Source organism: Callorhinchus milii, unplaced genomic scaffold (genome assembly GCF_018977255.1).
Source record: "Callorhinchus milii isolate IMCB2004 unplaced genomic scaffold, IMCB_Cmil_1.0 Scaffold6, whole genome shotgun sequence".
Lineage (NCBI taxonomy): Eukaryota > Metazoa > Chordata > Chondrichthyes > Chimaeriformes > Callorhinchidae > Callorhinchus > Callorhinchus milii.
The window spans coordinates 3,118,484-3,137,425 of NW_024704747.1; the positions used below are offsets into that span (position 1 = coordinate 3,118,484).

The 18,942-nt window shown below is 39.1% G+C and overlaps 1 protein-coding gene across 1 annotated transcript in view; it reads right to left on the bottom strand.

Moving 5' to 3' along the window:
* Nucleotides 1-18,942, bottom strand: part of clasp1a (cytoplasmic linker associated protein 1a) — a 130,472-nt gene that overhangs the window by 39,544 nt on the left and 71,986 nt on the right. The window contains 13 exon segments of the mRNA XM_042336477.1: nucleotides 2,488-2,655; nucleotides 3,248-3,274; nucleotides 4,612-4,719; nucleotides 9,503-9,523; nucleotides 11,866-12,042; nucleotides 13,405-13,457; nucleotides 13,799-13,966; nucleotides 15,353-15,430; nucleotides 15,961-16,020; nucleotides 17,085-17,155; nucleotides 17,973-18,085; nucleotides 18,088-18,107; nucleotides 18,411-18,556. Coding sequence (XP_042192411.1) covers nucleotides 2,488-2,655; nucleotides 3,248-3,274; nucleotides 4,612-4,719; nucleotides 9,503-9,523; nucleotides 11,866-12,042; nucleotides 13,405-13,457; nucleotides 13,799-13,966; nucleotides 15,353-15,430; nucleotides 15,961-16,020; nucleotides 17,085-17,155; nucleotides 17,973-18,085; nucleotides 18,088-18,107; nucleotides 18,411-18,556 — 1,210 coding nt within the window.

Consider the following 18,942-nt stretch of genomic DNA (forward strand, 5'->3'; position numbering starts at 1 on the left):
CTCATTACGTCAATTAGATGTCTCAAAGTGCTGGTGTTTCACAGGATTTTTACTGAAGTACTGTATAAGTACAATGTCGATTTGTAGGCAAATACAGCGCACAGCAAATGTCCCACAAAGAGCCATGAAGTGAATGACTGATTTCATCTGGGGAGTTGTTGGACACATCTAAACTCTCCTAGTTACAAGACCTCTTGACTGTCAATATGCCTCATCCACAGACCATATACAATTGTTTTTCTTTTATACAGAAGAGACAAGAGACAACGGTATGTTTGTAAAACAGCGTACTAATACAACACCCCCACACAAAGCATCGATACACAAGCCCATGGGAGTCGGAGGCAGGCAAGTGGGGGGGGCAGGCAATCTTTGCTCTTGTTAGTGGGCTAAGCTGTGTAGCACAAAGGGAACCAGAGCAGAGAGCAGGCATTTTTTTTTGGGTGGAGGGGAAATCAAACCTGGTGTCCAGAACAGCACTGCCGGTGGGGCACAAACTTACGGCAGCAGAGGTGGATGCCTTAGTAGCAAGTATGAATGGAAGCAACTGGGCAAAGGCTGAACGCTTTTCTTGTTCAAAGAAGTGACCGAGAACTGAATTACATATTGAAATGTTTCACTGACATTTTCTGTTGTTCTCACTACACATAAAAATCGAAACACAGACACAAAGAAAAACTTTTTGGAACAGCAGTCTGTTGGCAGAATTAATTTTCATAGGAAACTCTCACATCAACTTAACATGGCTGAAGCCTCTACCCAGCACTAATTATGTAGAAGGCCTGAAAAATTTTTCTTCAGTAAAGTATCAAGCATTTTAGATTTAGAGCTGAAACCAGCAATCGATGTGAAACCGCAAAACTTTTAATATTGTTTTACATGGGTGCAATTCAGGATTAGAAATAGTAGTTTAGTTTGAAGCGTGCTGACTTGAAAACAGGAATAAGGGTCAGGATGTTTTGTAACAACAACAAAATTACATTTGTATAGCGCCTTTCAGGTCCAGAGGACGTTCCAAGGCACTGGACAATCAATTTTTTGGATCCGAGCTGGGGGTCGGGATCAGGGAGGTTGGAGGGCGAGGGGGGGAAAGGAGGATGATCGAAGGTACGGTCGAAGAGGAGAGTCTGGAGACGAGTCTTGAAGGAGGTAAGGGAGGGGGCGAGGCGGAAGGACTGCGATATGCAGTTCCAGAGGTGGGCGGGTGAGGCGGGGGACGGGAAGCAGGATGGAGCCAGCTGAGCAGAGGGAGCGGGCAGGTTGGTAAGAGGTCACAGAGGAAGGGGGGACCAAGACTATGGAGGGCTTTGAAGGTGTGGACAGGATCTTGAACTGTATCCTCTGTGTGACGGAAAGCTAGTGGAGTTGGGCGAGGATGGGGGTGATGAGGTCCCGGAGGCTGGTGTGGGAGCAGACACGGGCTGCAGAGTAGGGAACTTCATGTATTAATATTATGTCAGTTTCACAGAACAAAAAAGGGTGGTGGAAGCCGATTCAATAACAACTTTTAAGAGAGAAGTAGATAATTATTTGGGGAGGACAAGTTTGCAGGGCTATGGGGAGAGCGGGATTGCATTGGACAGCTCTTTTCAAAGAGCCAGCACAGTCACGGTGGGCTGAAAGGCAGCCTCCTGCGCTGTATAATCCTATGATTCTAACAACAATTTTCAGTTCATCTACTGTTTGTTAATGGAGGTGATCTGTCAGGAACAGCATAATGCATTGGTAAATAAGCGGTCTGATTTATATACGGTGTTGATTTGTTTCTGCATGGCTAGGAAGAAAAGACGCGAAGGGAATTTTTTTCGTTCATTGAAGGGTGATCAATAATTATTCTAGCTTTTAGCATTTTCACATACATCAGCCGGTGATTTTTTTTTAAAACAAAAGAAAATGAATTCAATAGAGTGAATCAATTGACAAATTAATTCTGCTGGCTATGGAAGGAACACCTTGAGAAAGATACATCAAATGGTGCCTAGTGCAATGAATATGACATTATACCCTTGAGTTGCCCTGAAGTTGGTACACTTAACACAAAACAAAGCAGACACAATATTTCATAGGATGAGCACCAAACTAGTATGTTTAGCTACAGTAAGGTCTTTTACAATTGTTGCCCATTGAATCGTTGCACCTTACTAATGATCTTGAATTTATATGCATTTTTCAGGCACGGACTCCACACATTTTTATTGGATTGTATTGATAGATACGTGAAAAAAAAGTTCTTTGTTATATTACTGATAGTGATGAATGGAATATATTGTACAACAGGGTAACTGTGCTGAAGTCTGGCATGAAGTAGACTCTGCTGGTGTCCATCTGAAGAGTGGAAATAAACATCAATGCTACTTTTTTGAGGAAAAAAAACATAATTTACTAAAGTCCACCCATATTAATCAGTTGATTGTTTCTGGATATAACGAGTTAGTGCAACATGTTTTAAAATACATTTCTGTGCTAATAATCAGGTAATCATCTTACCTAACCCCAACCTGTTGGGGCTGGCTTCCCTACTGCATCCTTGACTGCGTGGGATCTTACTGCGTTTCTCAGACGATGGTTGTACTACTGCGACCCGCTGTGCTCCTGTGCTCATGCCGGAGTACGTGCTACCCAATAGCTTGCCAGGGGAGCTCGATCTACTGCCAGCTACGGGAATAAAGACCCAAACTTGAAATTAGAATAGGAGAAATAGACGGTAACAAGAAAGCATGGGAAGCATGATCAAACTTAGGGATACTAATAGGAATTAAATTAAAAATGAAATGGGTTAACTTCAAGATGAACAAATTATAATAAAACAGCCATGATGGTGACTTAATTTTCAACATTCTAGATCAGCAAAAGTTCTGTTAAATACCCCTATTGGTTACTGATAATGCACTTACTGTGTTGAAGCTTTTACCATGAAAGGCATTGAAATAAATGCGGTGACTGTGTGTGTCTTATTGCAGACCGAATATGAATTGGAATGCCTATTGTTTTCTTTTAATTTTTTTCCCCTTACTTCATCAGACGCCGCACAATTTCAAACTGCCAGTAGGGGAGCCGTAATGGTCCAAAATCTCAGCAGATCGTAACCAGACGTCAAAGAAATGAAGAGGCTTACACAGTAAAATAAAGTTAAAAAGCGCTCTCAAAGAAACCCTGTGCATGTTAACATGACCTGGGCACCGTGTCAACCAGAAAGACCGGATATGTCAACAGATTAAGTTTTTCTATAGGTGAAGAGAAACCTTACCGCCTGCTGGATTAGCTGATCTGGATCCTTAGCATGGAAGCGGGGCAAAGGGACAGGTACAAGAAGTTTAAGTCAATGATTAAAGAAATGCATTACATATAAATATTATCAGAATTTTCCGCGACTTATATATCTGGTTAAATTTCAACTGCACACAGCCTAGCAGAGCTTATAACTCATGCAGGTTTCACTCGACATCAAACGCTATGTTAAGTGCTTACAAACACTCCCACATACAAATAAGATGTGTGATTCTCCCTCTTGTTTAACATGGCAAGAGCTGTCATTTAGGAAACCCAATTAGAGCATAATACACATACAAATTTCACTCTATTCTGTGTTACTTTGTCTTTTTTTGTGCTCAGCAATGTCACCTTGAATTTAAGTTATTTTTATGACATTCATGATTAAAGATAACAAGAGTCAAGTGAGATTAGGATGATTCCCCAATCCACAGAGTTTTGTATAGTCAGAACAGGGATCTAGCAAAACCAATTGCATCTAAATCAATTAACTCCTTTAAAATAATTCACATGAATCAGTTTGAGATTGGATATTCGAGGTTAAATCCACATTGTAGCATTCCTTCAAGCCGCCTGCCTTGCTCGTCCCAGTATCAGCGGATGGGCCTTCCTCCACTCTGCACCCACCCTCTGGAACTCCATCCCCGCAGTCCCGCCATCTCACCCCTCCCTCACCACCTTCAAGACCCACCTCAAGACCCTCCTCTTCGACCATGCTTTCGATCTCCCTGCTTCCCCCCCTGCCATCCACCCACCCCCACCCCAACCCACAGCTCGCGTCCGTAACTCTGTCTGTCCAGCGCAATGGGACGTTCTCCCGACGCGAAAGGCGCTTTACAAATGTAATTTTGTTGTTGTTGCTCCTGTAAACCCAACACAAATCATTGAGCTACAATACCTTCAGTAAAACAATGAGAATAAAAAGAAATGCAGATATTAAACAAATCAAATTAATCAAGATTAACATTTTGAATCTAACGACTAAATTGTAGCATTAATAGGATTCCATCATAAGGTATTTGGTTATAATTCACGATGATCAATTGGAACTCTGTCGGAGCTTGGTAACCGGAATTAAAGGAATTCTGTTGAGAAATGTCGCACATTAGGCCCCCTTTTATTACCAATGCTGATTGCTAAATATTCAAGCAAATTGCTACCCAACAGTTAATGGGTGGCTAAACCATTACGAGAAAAAACCTTTCTCCATTTATTTCTGGGGCCCGAGGAGGACGGAAATATGAAATTGCAATCTGGTAACAAATCAATCCTGATGCTGACGAATTGTTCTAATAAGCTACAAACCATGACTTAGAATTATTATAATTTTTTTAAACTTACGCTGTGACTGAGATACTACTTTAGCTCGGCTCCTGCCTCTGGTGTCAGCGGGTGTGCTGGCTATACTGGTGGTGCTCCCAGCGCTCTGCCGTCTAGAGCGCACACGACCTGTACACAAACAGAAATGCTCTCAGTGAGAGAAGGTAAAACAATGAACACTTCCAGTCATCAGTTCGATTTACTCAAAACAGGTCGAATTAGCCCTTCGATCAGCTTTAGCGGCACAAGTGTGGTAAACTCGGCAGCATAAATTCATTCAAACTTACTGAACAAATACACAAGGTGCTCGAGAGTGAAACTAAAAAGGACACGGTTCAATACCTTCAAAATTGACACACCATTACTTACAACAGGGATTGAGACATGTATAAATGGCATGGTTGAGAAGGGGGAGGGGGAAACAAAGTGCCACAGACTGTGAGAGCCAAAATAAAACTTGCATTGTGTATTATTCACGCTATAACTCAAAATACAGAAAGGTTTCCAGAAAAATATAAAAGGATATATTCGATAATCCTCTATTGCATTTTGTCTTGCACCATCAACACCTCTAATCTTATCATCTTCTGTTCTCCATCCAAAATGTCTTTGTCTGCCTTTCCCCGTCCCTTTCTCTGCTTGTCCATATAATCTGCTCCCCTCCAACATCCCCCAGTTGACAAAAGGTCATAGACCTGAAACGTTAACTCATTTTCCTCTCTCCATGGATGCAGCTCGACCTGCTGTGTTTTCCCAGTGACTTCTGTGTTTATAAAAGGATATATATTCTGATCACCTATGAAGGAGGGATGTATACAACTACTTTGGTGAAGCAATTCTCACCATGTTTCAATAGAACTCACAGTACCAAGAGAACATATCTATATTTGATTCCTGGCTGGAACATATTCTACAATTATTATTAAGCGAACAATAATGTTAATGTTATTCTGGATTACAAATGCGTCATGGGAATGCCTCATCCTCACAACCCACAATCTTCAAAATTTCTTATGCAGATTTAATTTCCAGGATTGTCTCAACCACAAAGCATCTGGATTTTCCATTGAGGCACAGAGCTCCTATGAACGTGTGCTTCGATAACTCCAAACACAAAATATTACCTTTTGAACAATCTCCTTTGCTCCTGTGCAGAATAAAACTTATTCTTACTGCTTCAGCTCCATGCAATTGGATTTAAGGTTAGTACTTCTCTGGAAAATGGTATATTAAACCATCAAGATTACAATTGTGGCTCGCCCCTGGTTCCACACCCCCACTCAGCAAATACCGACCTGCTCAATGTCTCCCACCGGATCTGTCCCACTATTAACAGGCAAGTTTTCAGCCATTCTGCCCTCACTCTCTGGGACTTCATCTTTGAGTCTCTCAACCCTGACCTCTCTCTCTCTCTTTACTTTCAAAACTGCCTTACAAAATATTTTTCAACTGTGTCTTTGACCACTTCTGCCTGCCACCCCACATACCCCAGCTCGTGCTCCCAATCAGCTGTGTAAGCACTTTGAAAAGTCCTCCTGATGTAACCCGTTATATTGATTTAATACGGTTGTAAGTGTGGGTTACTTCCGTACACCAGACAATTGTGAACTTCAATAAGTAATTTGTATACTCAAACATTGAATCACAATCCCCGACTGAATGGCAGGTCTGCCACTTATTGCTGATTCAAGCGAGATTTGACGCCACAGGGACCCTGTATATTGATGAGGGCGAATCTTTTCGTATAAGGTAGCAAATAATTCCTAACCCCAGTTGAATCATAAAAACATTTCCACAACTCTTCCTTACTATTTTCTCTGACAAAACTGTACAGAGAGAGTGCTAAATCTGTAGAAAGAACTATCCAGGGAGATAGCTGAGGCAAATGAGGCTAATTCATGAAGGAATTAGACAGCTATTCAGTGAAGAATTCAACTGAGGAATATGAGATTGAGATTGATGCATCAGCTTTTTTTTAAAAAAAAAGCAATTTGGGGACTGATGGATTGCAGTAGCCTTTTTCATTCCTGGAAATTCCAGTTTTCCTACCACTAGCTATTATCTTCAGAAAAAATACCAAAAAAATAAAGTTATCAAAATGCTGCATTTTCCAAAATGGTTTTCTGCACTCAGTACTTTGCAAATACAGTACATTACCACTGGTTGACTGGATAATTTTCACAATTATTTTAATATATTGTTGTTATGCCATATATTTTGAGTTGGGTGGGACAGTTTCATTGAGCATTTTTGCACAAAGGTTTGCTGGGTTTGAAAGCTTGCCAAGATTTAGACCTAAATTTAAATGTGTAGCATAAAAATCGAAAACGTATCAAATCTGCAGAGTCAATAAATCTGTTTAACCTCATACAGTTCAGCTGTGCAATTCAATAAATGATTACCACAGCTTTCCCTCTGAACATGAGAAATCGTATAGAAAATGAAGCAAACTACCAACAATGCTGGAAGATGAATAAGGAATGGAAAATTGATAAAACTTCCTTTCAGGATTTTATTATTTTCAAACATGAATTTATAGATACCAGTTATCAGCAGCACGTTGTTTATAAGCAGCACAGAACCACAAAATGCTTAGGGGCGGGGAAAAAAATCTTTTTTTGTGTCAAGGCCCTGAAAAATTGCAGCAATTAAAACACTGAAATCAATCGCCAGCCAAAGCAAGCAGCCAGAATAATCGATAAAATCACAATTTGCCAACATCTTCACACCAGCAGACAATCACTGCTGCACACTGTCAGATTACAGCAGTTCCACATGCTGCAGGAAGTTAAAGCCCTCAAAATAAACTGAGCACGAGCTGTATCCAGAGAAAGCTAAGGCAGTGTAATTACATCAGAATTCAAGCCCATCACTTGATGGATGTGTTTTAATGCACCAGTTTCGTAAAAGATAAGCTTGAATAACACTTCCTCACATTATTCCTCTCGTGCAAAATTTTCCTATTGAGTAATGCTTCAGTTATACTATTGGAAACAAAATGATGTTTGTAGGAATCGAGGGGTGGAGCAGGAAGCCAGTGGACTCGATGCCTCTCCAATTTGCAGATTTATGGAGTACTGTAAAGGTGGATTAAGAAGTACAGTACACACAGCATTAAACGGAAAGGAGGATTCTGCCCAATAGCTTCAGAGGGATCAGCCTTCTTTGAGTAGACTGGTTGGAAGTTGATCCCACAAAGGATGGTAAACGAGGGAAGTTTAGCAACACTGAACAAACCTCAGCTTTGATTTCATCTTCATTACATTGGTAGAAAAATATTTTTCTAACACAACTGGAGTGAAGGCTGTGTCTTGTAATATTGATGTATTGAGCACAATTAAATGAAAGGCACAAAGGGGCTTGGGGGTCATTCTGTTCTGAGTAAATTGAAAGCATCTATCATTTTTCCCAAAAGTGTAAAGGGAGAGTACTATGATGTGAATGCCAACAATTATAAGTCAAGTCAAGAGCAACAATTATGAATGGTCCGTTACACTAGTGGGCTTTCTTCAATTCAGTGCTGGGAAAATCAATACCCCAAAGAAAGAAGGAAAAGGTTTCAGAGCATTCTAGGAGATATCAAAGCAACAGACTGAAAAAACCAGCAGCGGAAATTGAAATGTCTTACTACCTCAGGGCACTGAGCATAAGAGTGCATTAGTATTGCTGGGACCTGGGTTCACTTTAAGTCCTGACTGATGGAATGGAATGACAGTCTCATCTCTCTGTCAGTTTTTAAGGTTACTGGTGAAATTATTCACATTCCAGTTCCTAGTGGATAAATAATTCCAGTCGAATGGGCCGCCGGACTCGGGGCAGAAAGATTGCTGATTTGGAAAATTCATACCAGTGCAGCGCAAGGGATGGTTTACTTCAGCTGAGCTACTAAAGAGGGAGCTTCAAACTCTTATCAAACCCATACAGTAGCTGATTTGGGAAATGCACTATGTATACAAACATTCCGCTCAGATTGATAATCATATCAGAAATCAAAACAACACCATTTCAAAGTCGCATCAAATAGAAATCATCTCATTGTCCATCTTCAGCAACATTCCCAGAATCACTTGACAGAGCACAGCAAAGAGTTGTTTATCTTTACAAATTAAGAAGTCAGTTCAATATAATAATTTTTTTTGTGTGCGAGTGTGACACTAGGCTACCTTTACCCATTTGGTTATCAGGGGAAGCTGTGATTAATACATCTCCAACCCACATTGCATTAAAACAAAAACAGATTCAGTTTCAAAGTGTACTTATTAGCAGATTTTCAGATGAGATTCGTCAGACAACAATTTGTCACAGCGACCACTGGGTTAAGAAGCTTTTACGCACTCAGGCCTTTCCAGATCTCTGCAATGTTCTAAAGCCAACAGTAGCAGCAATTATTTATTAGATGCATCAAATTACATAAGTAACACTCGATAGACTGGTAATGTGTTTAGTGGGTGAAGATTCTGCAACCACAAATATCGATTTGCCGCCAATCAATACTGTGCTTAATCTTTTTTGAACACGATTTGGTTTTGATAATTGTTGCTTTGCAACTGGGTACACTAAGCAAAGCATTCAAAATTGCACATCGAGAGAAATGAAGTTTGAGCTTCATGAGACCGACTATTGCAGGTGTGTGTGAGTAGCATGAGCTTACACAACTTGTCAGGTCACACAGTAAATAAAAACACACACACACACATAGTACACCCACACGTATTAAAATACTTACTTAGCTTTGCATAACCAAATGCACCACAGAAAATACAAAGCTATTTTTTCCAGGATTTTAAAAAAATTATATGAACTATAAGAAATGTACACAGACCACCAAACGATCAGCAAATCTAGCGCACAGAATACAACACCCTCTAAACTCACAAAACTAAAAGCACAAAAGCCTGCACAACTCGCTTACCATCCTTCTTTGCAGAAACCCCTGAAGATAAAATAAATAATTGAAGGCGTCAGTTATGTCACGTCAGAAAATAAATTTTGGCAACAAAAAAAATCGAACAATACAAGAAAAAATACAATGTAAAACATGACGAAGAAAACGAAGGAATGAATAACAGACGGAGAGACACTCGACCCTCAAAAAACCTGCATAGACTTTTATATTTTCATCTAAAATCTGATTTCTTGAGCAAATACCAGTTTGCTACAAAGTTCAAAGAAAATGTGTTGTTTTCTGTTCTACTATTCAGCCAATAGTAGCTGAAATATATATTTTCCAGTAGCCAATAATCAATGTAAAAGCCGGGTTAAAATGAACAATGACTAGTATCAATATGGAAAGCAACTTCTGTAGAACATGATTTACTAGTTCAAGTCACGTTGAATGCAAATCCTGACAATCTAAAAGGCAACCCATTAAACAACATACATTTACGTAGCAGTGGTATAATTTATGGTCGCATCTTTGCTGAATTGTCTACATATCCGTAGAACATAGATCTTCACCACCGGTTGCCTTTATCCTTCGTCATCTTTGTTCTGGAAAACTCGTCACTTGTGTATATTTTTAAAATGTACGTTAACATTAAAAAGATATGCTGGCAGCAAATCTGGTTTGATATCAAATTGCACTTGCAATTAACAGGTTTTTGAAACACAAGTTTAGTGTTTTATAACCACACCTCCTTGACTGATGTCGTTCTTCTCTTCAATTGTTTTGTAACTCAAATATATTATTGTGGGTCTTCGACTCTTCACTGCTTCTCAATCAATGTTTCTCAGTCAATGAACCCAAGCCTCTTTTCAAAATGAATTTCACAGGTGAGTGGCGACGTTAATAGAAAATAAGTGACCCCACTAGAAAGTCACGCACTTGATCTGGGGTAACTTTACTCACTTGTTGCACTACCTTTCTTCCTCGAGTCCATCTATTGTAGGGCTAGTATGAACTGAAGAGCAACACACATCTTTTGAAAAAGATCAAACACTGTGCTGTGTCATGAAATAAAAAAAGAATGCAGATTGTAGATGCTGTGGGATAGATATATAGCTTCTTACTCAGTGTGGCAAGTGCGACCATGTGCACTTATAATGGGGAAACCCAAATAAGTGCACATCGTTCTCGTTACAAACTGAGGCCAAGCCGAATATCACCCCCAATACTGACAGTCGCGGCTGCCACGTTACATAGAGCTGGGGGGAGTATATATATTCAACATATATATATATAATATACATATATATATGCTGCATTACCATGCAACACTTCATGCGAGGTACCAATTATGGTTACAGATGGAAACCACTGAAAAACTGTGTTATCACAGATACCAGCCAGAATACACATGATGGGGACAGACAGCTGGTAACAGAAAACAAGCTGCTTACCCTCAGCTTTATTGGAGGTACCGTCTTTCAGCAAAAGAAAATAAGGAAAGGGAGGACAGGGAATAGTTAGTACGATTACCAGAAATAGGGTGACTAGTTTAGCCTGCAGTAAACTAACGTCCTCTGTGGATCTGCAAGAATTTATTGAATGAAAGCATAATTTTGTTTACTTCGAAATGCAGTTAGTTAGTAGTTTGTATTTTGATAGATTGGATTAGAGGGCATAAAACCATTTTATTTATTTATAGTTTGATTTAAAATGAAGATATTGTCTTATTCTACCTATGTAAAGGCTTGCACATAGTCTGGCAATATTCCAAAGAAAGATACAAGTTATTGTATGTTGCAAAAATGTTAAAAATATAGCATTTTTTGAAGCATTCTTGTCATATTTTCTCTTTAAATACTAGTTCAAACTTGAGCCACAAGGCTTGAGTTTATAAAAGTCAAAGCTTTAAAGATTTTATTTGGAGTTACAACGAGTTCTTTTAGACAACACAAAACGTGTTGAGAATTCAAGATTCCTGGAAAAGTTTCTTTCAAGATTATCACTGCCACTGAAAAGTGCTGGGTAAATTCTTCCATGGCGACTGTGCAAACACATGAATGACTTCATCTGTGATGATGCTCATTGTCACAAATCATCTCTCCATAAAAAAACATTGTCGAATTGAACCCCGCCAATCTTTGCATCTACTCCAGTGCAAACATTCCTGGGATCCATTCTGCAGTGGTACGTTATGAGAGCATTTTGTCCCAAACTGTTTGGGAGCTGAACAGAAAGAATGCAAGTGCCTCTTAAATTGGTTTCGTAGCACGATGTTCAAATTCAAAGAAGGATAAATGGTGACACTTGAGATCCCAGGGGTTGATGTGTATGAAGGAATTATGGTAAAGCAACAGCTGAGATTAAGTGTGTTTTAGCTCGATCTTTACCTAAGGATGCATACGATCCTGGAGGTAGAGCTGCAGCTGAGCTGAAGTGCCCAGGTGTATTGCTTGGAGTGGCGGTCAAACGAGACTTGGCATTAGCGGCTGCATTCACGTCAATATCACTGCGAGAACGCTGCAGGGCCCCCGGGATGGAGACCGGTTTTGCACTCACTGCGGAAGCTTTTTCACAAGAGAAGGGAGAAGAAGTACGCAGTGATAAATCACGACTGGAAATGATCTCAAAATGGTAACAAGTCAACAATTTGTCCGAGAAAGCAGCAAACGTGCAACAATAAAACAACCACATTTTGCTTCATGCACTATTCGGTTTTGCTGTTTTACAGTTTTATAGTCTGAAATGCTGTACTCTTGGGACGTCCTCCCGACGTGAAAGACCCTATACCAATGTAATCTTGTTGTTGTTGTTGCTTCTTATATTACATTTAATGCAACCAATGGATCTAGTACACCAATCCTAAACTCCAAACTTTAAACCGCGCCACAGATTTTCAATTCTCTTAGGAAATGGCTGATGAGCCATGTGAATTTTCAGAAGCGACGACATTAAGTTTGCTAGATTTGTGAATTCATGCTTAGTTTTCTGTAAAGATACTTGAAATCAACGCAATATAGGTAGTAGTTACAATTGTAGCACTGAAATTTCTTGCAGCAAGAGAAGTTGAGAAACAATTTTCAGCAAAAAAATACCAAACAAGTTATGGTTAGTCAAGTAACAACAGGTGCAAGTTACGGACAGAAAACCTCAGCAATATCAAATACAAGATACAGGAATCCATGCACTCATAGTTCTGAATCCAGTTTGCTTCGAATTCCCCAAACTCAAAGTTGCCATGAACCAACCATTTTCTCAAGAATTCTGCCGGTTTTGAGTATTAAAAGAAAATCAGAAGCATTGCTGTGAATGTGTTACCATAGAAAGCATATTATTTACAAGACAAACCACAGGCCTATTAATACTTCATTAATTTATACTGCTACAGGAACTAATAGTGGAAACGTACAAAGCCCATTGGACTCGTGCTCACTAAGGATTAATTCCAGCAGGATCAGCCTGGCAACTAAGCTGGATACTGATATCCAATTCCACACAGAATCAGACTTTTGGTCAATGTTTAACTTTACATACTGTCAGCACTAATGGTGTCATAAAAGACTGAAAAATGCAGAACTTCTGAAGAGCAAAAGATAAAACAAACAACCTTACAGAGGAAAATAATTCATTCCTTGTTCAGCTTTAAGAAAAGTTTAACAAGTTTCCTCTCTTCACCCAACGTTCTCCGTTACAGGCCATTCATTGATACGCAAGCACTTTGTGTGGGAAGATAAGCCTCCCTTGGAGGTTTTTCTACATCCAATGTTGTTCTATTCCCCAAAAGAGAGGAATTGAGGTCTTCCTTTGCTACCGTGCAATGCTTCATCTAATGTTACAAGCTAAAAATGAAAAAAAGTTTGGAACCCACAAAAATTGTGTTTGGAATTAAGTGACCACTTCATTCCCTCTTTAAGAACAAAAGTATTTACCTCGAGATACTGAGCTTCCCCCAGTTGGACTTCGCTTTGTAGACAGAGGGCGGCTGGGGATGAAAAAAAATCCTGTTGGTTAAATTCTGCCATTACATTTGGAGACACCATGCATTTCATCCATCAATTGCGCACAACTACTTTTACTTTGGCAGTAACAAATTTCCTAAACATTCTTAATAAAATTTAACAACAAAACGCGTACAAAAAACACTGCAAAAGCATACCAATAGCAGGTCACATGAGATCACAAACATTAGAGATAATCCTTGAATTTGGTATAGCGACTTATCACATTGGACGATATTATTGCATTTTTAACTGATATCATGCGATTTGACTTGTACTATATTTAATGTATATGAAGATTCTAGTTCACCAGTCTTAAACTCACTTTAAACTCTCTTGTGAACTGGATGACGAGCGATCTGATTGTGGCAAGGAAACAATGCTGTCTGAATTTTTCAGGTGAGACTGCAAGGCTTTCTGGTAGGAAGGCTCCAATGAATTAAATAAGATGTCAGCTTCCCTACTGAAGTGGCCGTGGAAATCCCAGTATACTCTAAAATGTGAACAGAATACATTCAGTTAACACTCAGTGTAGTCTCTTACATAATAGTATTACGCTCCCAGTTTTCAAATGAAGTGGAAGAAATTAGTAGGAACCAATGACATGGTTGGTCTAATTTTGTTGTGTTAGAAAAATAACAAAGTGTCTCTGGGTATTGATAAGGTTAAGGTCACAAGGGTGGAAAAAAAATCTCAACGGGTATGGTGCGACGCAGATCTACCTATACATGTGATTCTCCAATGATGAACACCAAAAATCATTCTTTATCATCACAGGCACATTAAATGCTCAGTCCAACCTTACCTCCAAAAGGATGGAGAACAACATTATTTTTAGGTGGTCAATCTCCTTACCAATATCAAGCTTTCTGTGGTCAACCACTCCACTGATATCACCAATAGGGAGCGATTCCCAACCTTGTCTTTGTGGAGCATTTCAGAGGAACAACCATTGAAAGGCGTTTTTCTCTTTTTCCCCCTCCCCACGTTCAAGGTCCAGAAAAGAAGTCTTTAGAAGAAAAATGTTTCAAGTGACTGCTAACAAGAGATATTCTCAGAAGCACCCTGCTGGATACCTCTACATTATGTCTCTTGACTGGAAAGAATCGGTTCGGGTTGATGCACTGTGGCCAATAATGAACCTTTAAACTTAATCTCTGTGCTGGGATTGATAATTAGTACTGGGAATGATGCCAGTGCTGTTCAGTCCAAAGATGAGATACACAATATGTTAATCCTTTACATGAAAAACACTTTAACTCTGTCTTCTCCACAGTCTGGTGAATGGAAGGGCAAAGTGCAAAAACATTGTGTCTCGTGGAAACATTATTTGTGTTGGACATAAAGATTTTGGTCCACCACATATCAATGTTTTTTTAAGGAGGATGATCAGAGAAAATTACTTGCTTGGTTTAATGAAGATCATCTGAGCAAGAAAAATAATCTAGCATGTTCTTGTAAAGAGAAATCTTTTTAAAAGACGCCATGTTAAAATAGCTATTTTATATCTGAAATGTATTTTAGAATCACCTTAAACAGCAATAAGTTTCACAGAGTAATTGAAGATTTTGAATCGTACGCTCAAAAGTTTGACTGAAATTAAATTATACCAGTTACAGAGAAGCTAAATCCACAGAAACAAACAAGGCATACAGCACCAAAACATCTATCTCTGGCCCCGTTTGCTCTCAGGAATCAACAAAAGCTGTGCAACTTCACAGAAGGGAAAGGGATCATTGCATAACATCAATATGATTATGTAAACAGATAATAAACGGAATTAAAATTAAACTGACCATTATTAATATAAAAGTTTTACTCATGTAGCTACTGCCGACTAATGAAAGCAACATAATGACAGGTAGTGAAAACAACATACTTTCGAGCTTCTACCCTTGCCTCCGAGTCTGCGTCATGGATACCCTTCTTTATAGTTTCTGCGAGAAGACCTACATGTCTAAGAGGGAGAGGCAGAAAGACATTGTTGTAATTGTAATCTCACCGTAAGCATCTAAAGAAAGTTGAAGCCAAGCAAGTCGCTGAGTTCAATTTGGATACCAGAAATGTTATTGTCCAGGATAGCATGTTACGCATTTAAACACGACGATCAGCATCAGTTCTTGCAACTTCAGCTTCTTAATCACACACGGGCTTTCGAAAAGGAAAAGAGCTTGGGAATAAGTTTTTCAAAGGTCTTCCTTGCGTTACTATGGGAACTGTTGGGCCTCGACCCACTCAACGCCGTTGCCAGACACTTATTTAACTCTGTGCGATCTTCACAATTTGACAGAGCAACATTCTTTTTTAAAAAAAAGGTAAACTTCCTTCTGTCGACTCAATTCAAATAACATATAATTTTGTTCGACTACAATTTCTCTCCCCTTTAGTTAAGCAGATACAGAATTAGATTTGGGGTGCATCAATCCCCCATCCTGCCCCTTCCTCCCCCTCCCAATGTCAACATACCCAGATCCCTTGTGCTCTTACTTTTCTAGGCTGTGCGTTTGCCATTCTTGTAGTAATCGATCCAAAAATTCAAAAGAACGTCTGTCAAAAATGATTCATAAAAAAGCACGTTAATCTTTACAAAAATCAACCAACAGATAATCACATTTCTTAACTGAAGGATTAGAATGCATGTTTGCAATCTTTTTTTGACATTATTTTTTTTNGTAGTATTTTCCCTGATCAATAAACATATACCCATTATAAAAGTCCAAGGAAAGGATCCATAACACGATCAGCGAACAACGTGAATTGAAAAGAAAAGCGCCCAGACTCGGATCTAAAGGTGAAACTATTTATGGAAAACAAATCAAACAAATGACATTCTTTTCTAAAAAATATATAATAGGGGTCAGACTTGAACAAAATAATCACATACAAAACTGACATTTTTCAGAAATATTGGTGCGGCATGCAAGTGACATTGGCAATAACCTGATCACTTAGAAAATTGGCCACTTTAGCTTCCCGTGTGCTGGTTGGCATTTTGAAGCAGTCATTGACCCCGCTGTCTAGGTGTACATGCGGATAAACGCAGAGGCGTTGCCCAAAAATACAGTAGTGTCCCATTATAGTGCTGGTTTGGAATTTCATGCACCCTACCCCCAGATTATAATGGGACTCTAAGTTTTATCAATTAAGACAAATTTAAGAATTCCCGGACATCTAATCTGAAAAAGAATCATTCTTAGAAAGGGAAACTACTTGCAATCTGAAACAAATTTGATCGGTTAAAAAGTAAATACCTATACAGTAAGTTATTCAATGTGACAATACTTTCTCCCCACTCTCGGGGACGATTGTCATGAATAGAATTCCTTTCCAATTTATCCTGCAAACAGAATTAAAAACTTTCCAAATCTTCTGCTAACTTTTCTTAACTTGAGACCTTTCAAATAGTTCTAAGTTTCTTTCCTTTTTTAGTTGTACTGCTTGAAATTTTTCCTTTAATTGATCAGTTCCTTGTTTTGTTTAGCTGCAGGGGTATAGTCAAACATGACATTTAACTAAATAGCTACTGGGAAAAGGCTTTTTATACAAATGTTACCTCCAGTGAATACCGCAGTAATGCAGCACTATAAGTACAGTAACAGATCAGAACCTACCTCCGAACAGCCACTGACTTTGATGCACAGTTGCTTGAGATGATGGGTATTAATCGAGGGAAGTGGGTATTCTGTAAAGGAACATTTTAACTGGCGAGTTACAACAACAAAAACTTGCATTTATATAGAGTCCTTCACACGAGGCAGGGTCTTGGGAGCACTTAACAGTGACGCCATGCTGGGGCGGGGGGGGGGGGGGGAGAGGAGGTAACCGTAAGCACGGTCAAAGACGAAGGTCTTAAATCTTGATCTAAAAAGAGGGGAAGGAGGGAAAAAGACAGAGGGATTGGGGAGAAAGTTTCAAAGCTTTGGGGCATGGTGGCTGAAAGCGCAGCCACTGATGGTGGAGAGGAGGGGACAATGGACAAACAGAGAATTAGCATTTGAGTTTTAATTTGGACCAAGGGGGAAATATTTCAAGTACAGATTAATGGGATTAATGACGCGCCATATTATTTATAATTGTTTACACTTGTTTTTACCTTTAGGACTTCCTCTCATTTAAATAAAAAATACACTTTGACAAACATTGTTAATTCAATTTTGGTTGAATGAACATCGAAAACATTTTCATTAAAAAAAAGCAAACAGAGGGTGTCAGGGACACCAACAATTTACTGCTGCTATTTATAACTATTGTATTAATGTACCAAAAATCACCAACTCTGAGGGAAATAAGACTTAAAAGGCTAAACAAACAGCAAACAAAATATAACAATCGAGATAACCAGATTCTCATCAAGAGAATTTAAGGAGTTGAGCCTTTTTTCCCCCTTACCCTTTAAAATAATAATCCATAGCAAAGCAGACCCCACTTTATGTATTAAAGGAACAAGCTTCAATGGGCTGAAAAGCATTTTGAGATCTCCACTTTTTGTATATACTTACTCGAATGATTAATCTGATAGTTGCTACGCCAGATGTGGCCATGATTTTGGCACTATTAGGAACAAGATTGAATAATGTTGGCATAATGGATTCTGCTCCGTGATCAAAGCGATTCCCAGAACAGATGAGAGATATCTAAACCAGGGTGAAGGGCAAAGAATGAATTAATTTATTACTCGTATTTCAATTAATTTATTACCGATTTCACCAAAGAACGTCAAACTATAAAGAACCACAAAAATCAACAACAACGCGCATTTATATAGCGCCATTCATGCGGGGTAGCATCCTGGAGTGCTTCACACTGGTGGAGTCTGACAACGAGCCAAGGGGAGAGGGAAAGGGGGAGCTGACTATAAGAACGATCAAAATGTTAACCTTTCTAATATTTAGCTGTTTGCAACCCATGTTCATTACAGTACACATTTTGGTACCTACCCCAATGTGAGACAAGCCTCCCGCACAACTTGAGATCGCAGATCTTTTGCTGATAATTTTAATGCTCCATCTAAAAGACGCAGATGTTGAAAGAAAGATTCGTACTCGGCAGCTCCGCCCATGATTAGAGATCTTATCTTTTTCAGCTGTAAATAAGACGTACAATAAATGTACAAAATGTAAAATAAAGCTTTAGAATGATGCGTTACAGAGGAGGAACTTCTGCAACATTTCACTCCGAGCCAATCAAAAAAAGTCGAAAGATCGAAATGAAAAAAAAACACCTAAACAGTTTCACATGTAAATTTATTCCACTCTTTTGTGACAAACCTTGTGTGGAACAGGAGTAGGCCAGTCAGCCCCTCGAACCTATCAATTTGTTCAGGCATCTCAAAGCTCTTCACAAAAAGTACTGTAAAGTGAATTGGCTGTATATTTTGTTAAGCAATTGATCTTTACGTAAAAGTATGGCCTTGGGCTGCTGAAGCCAGAAAAGTTCGAATTGCGCATTTGCAAATATATAGTCACTCCA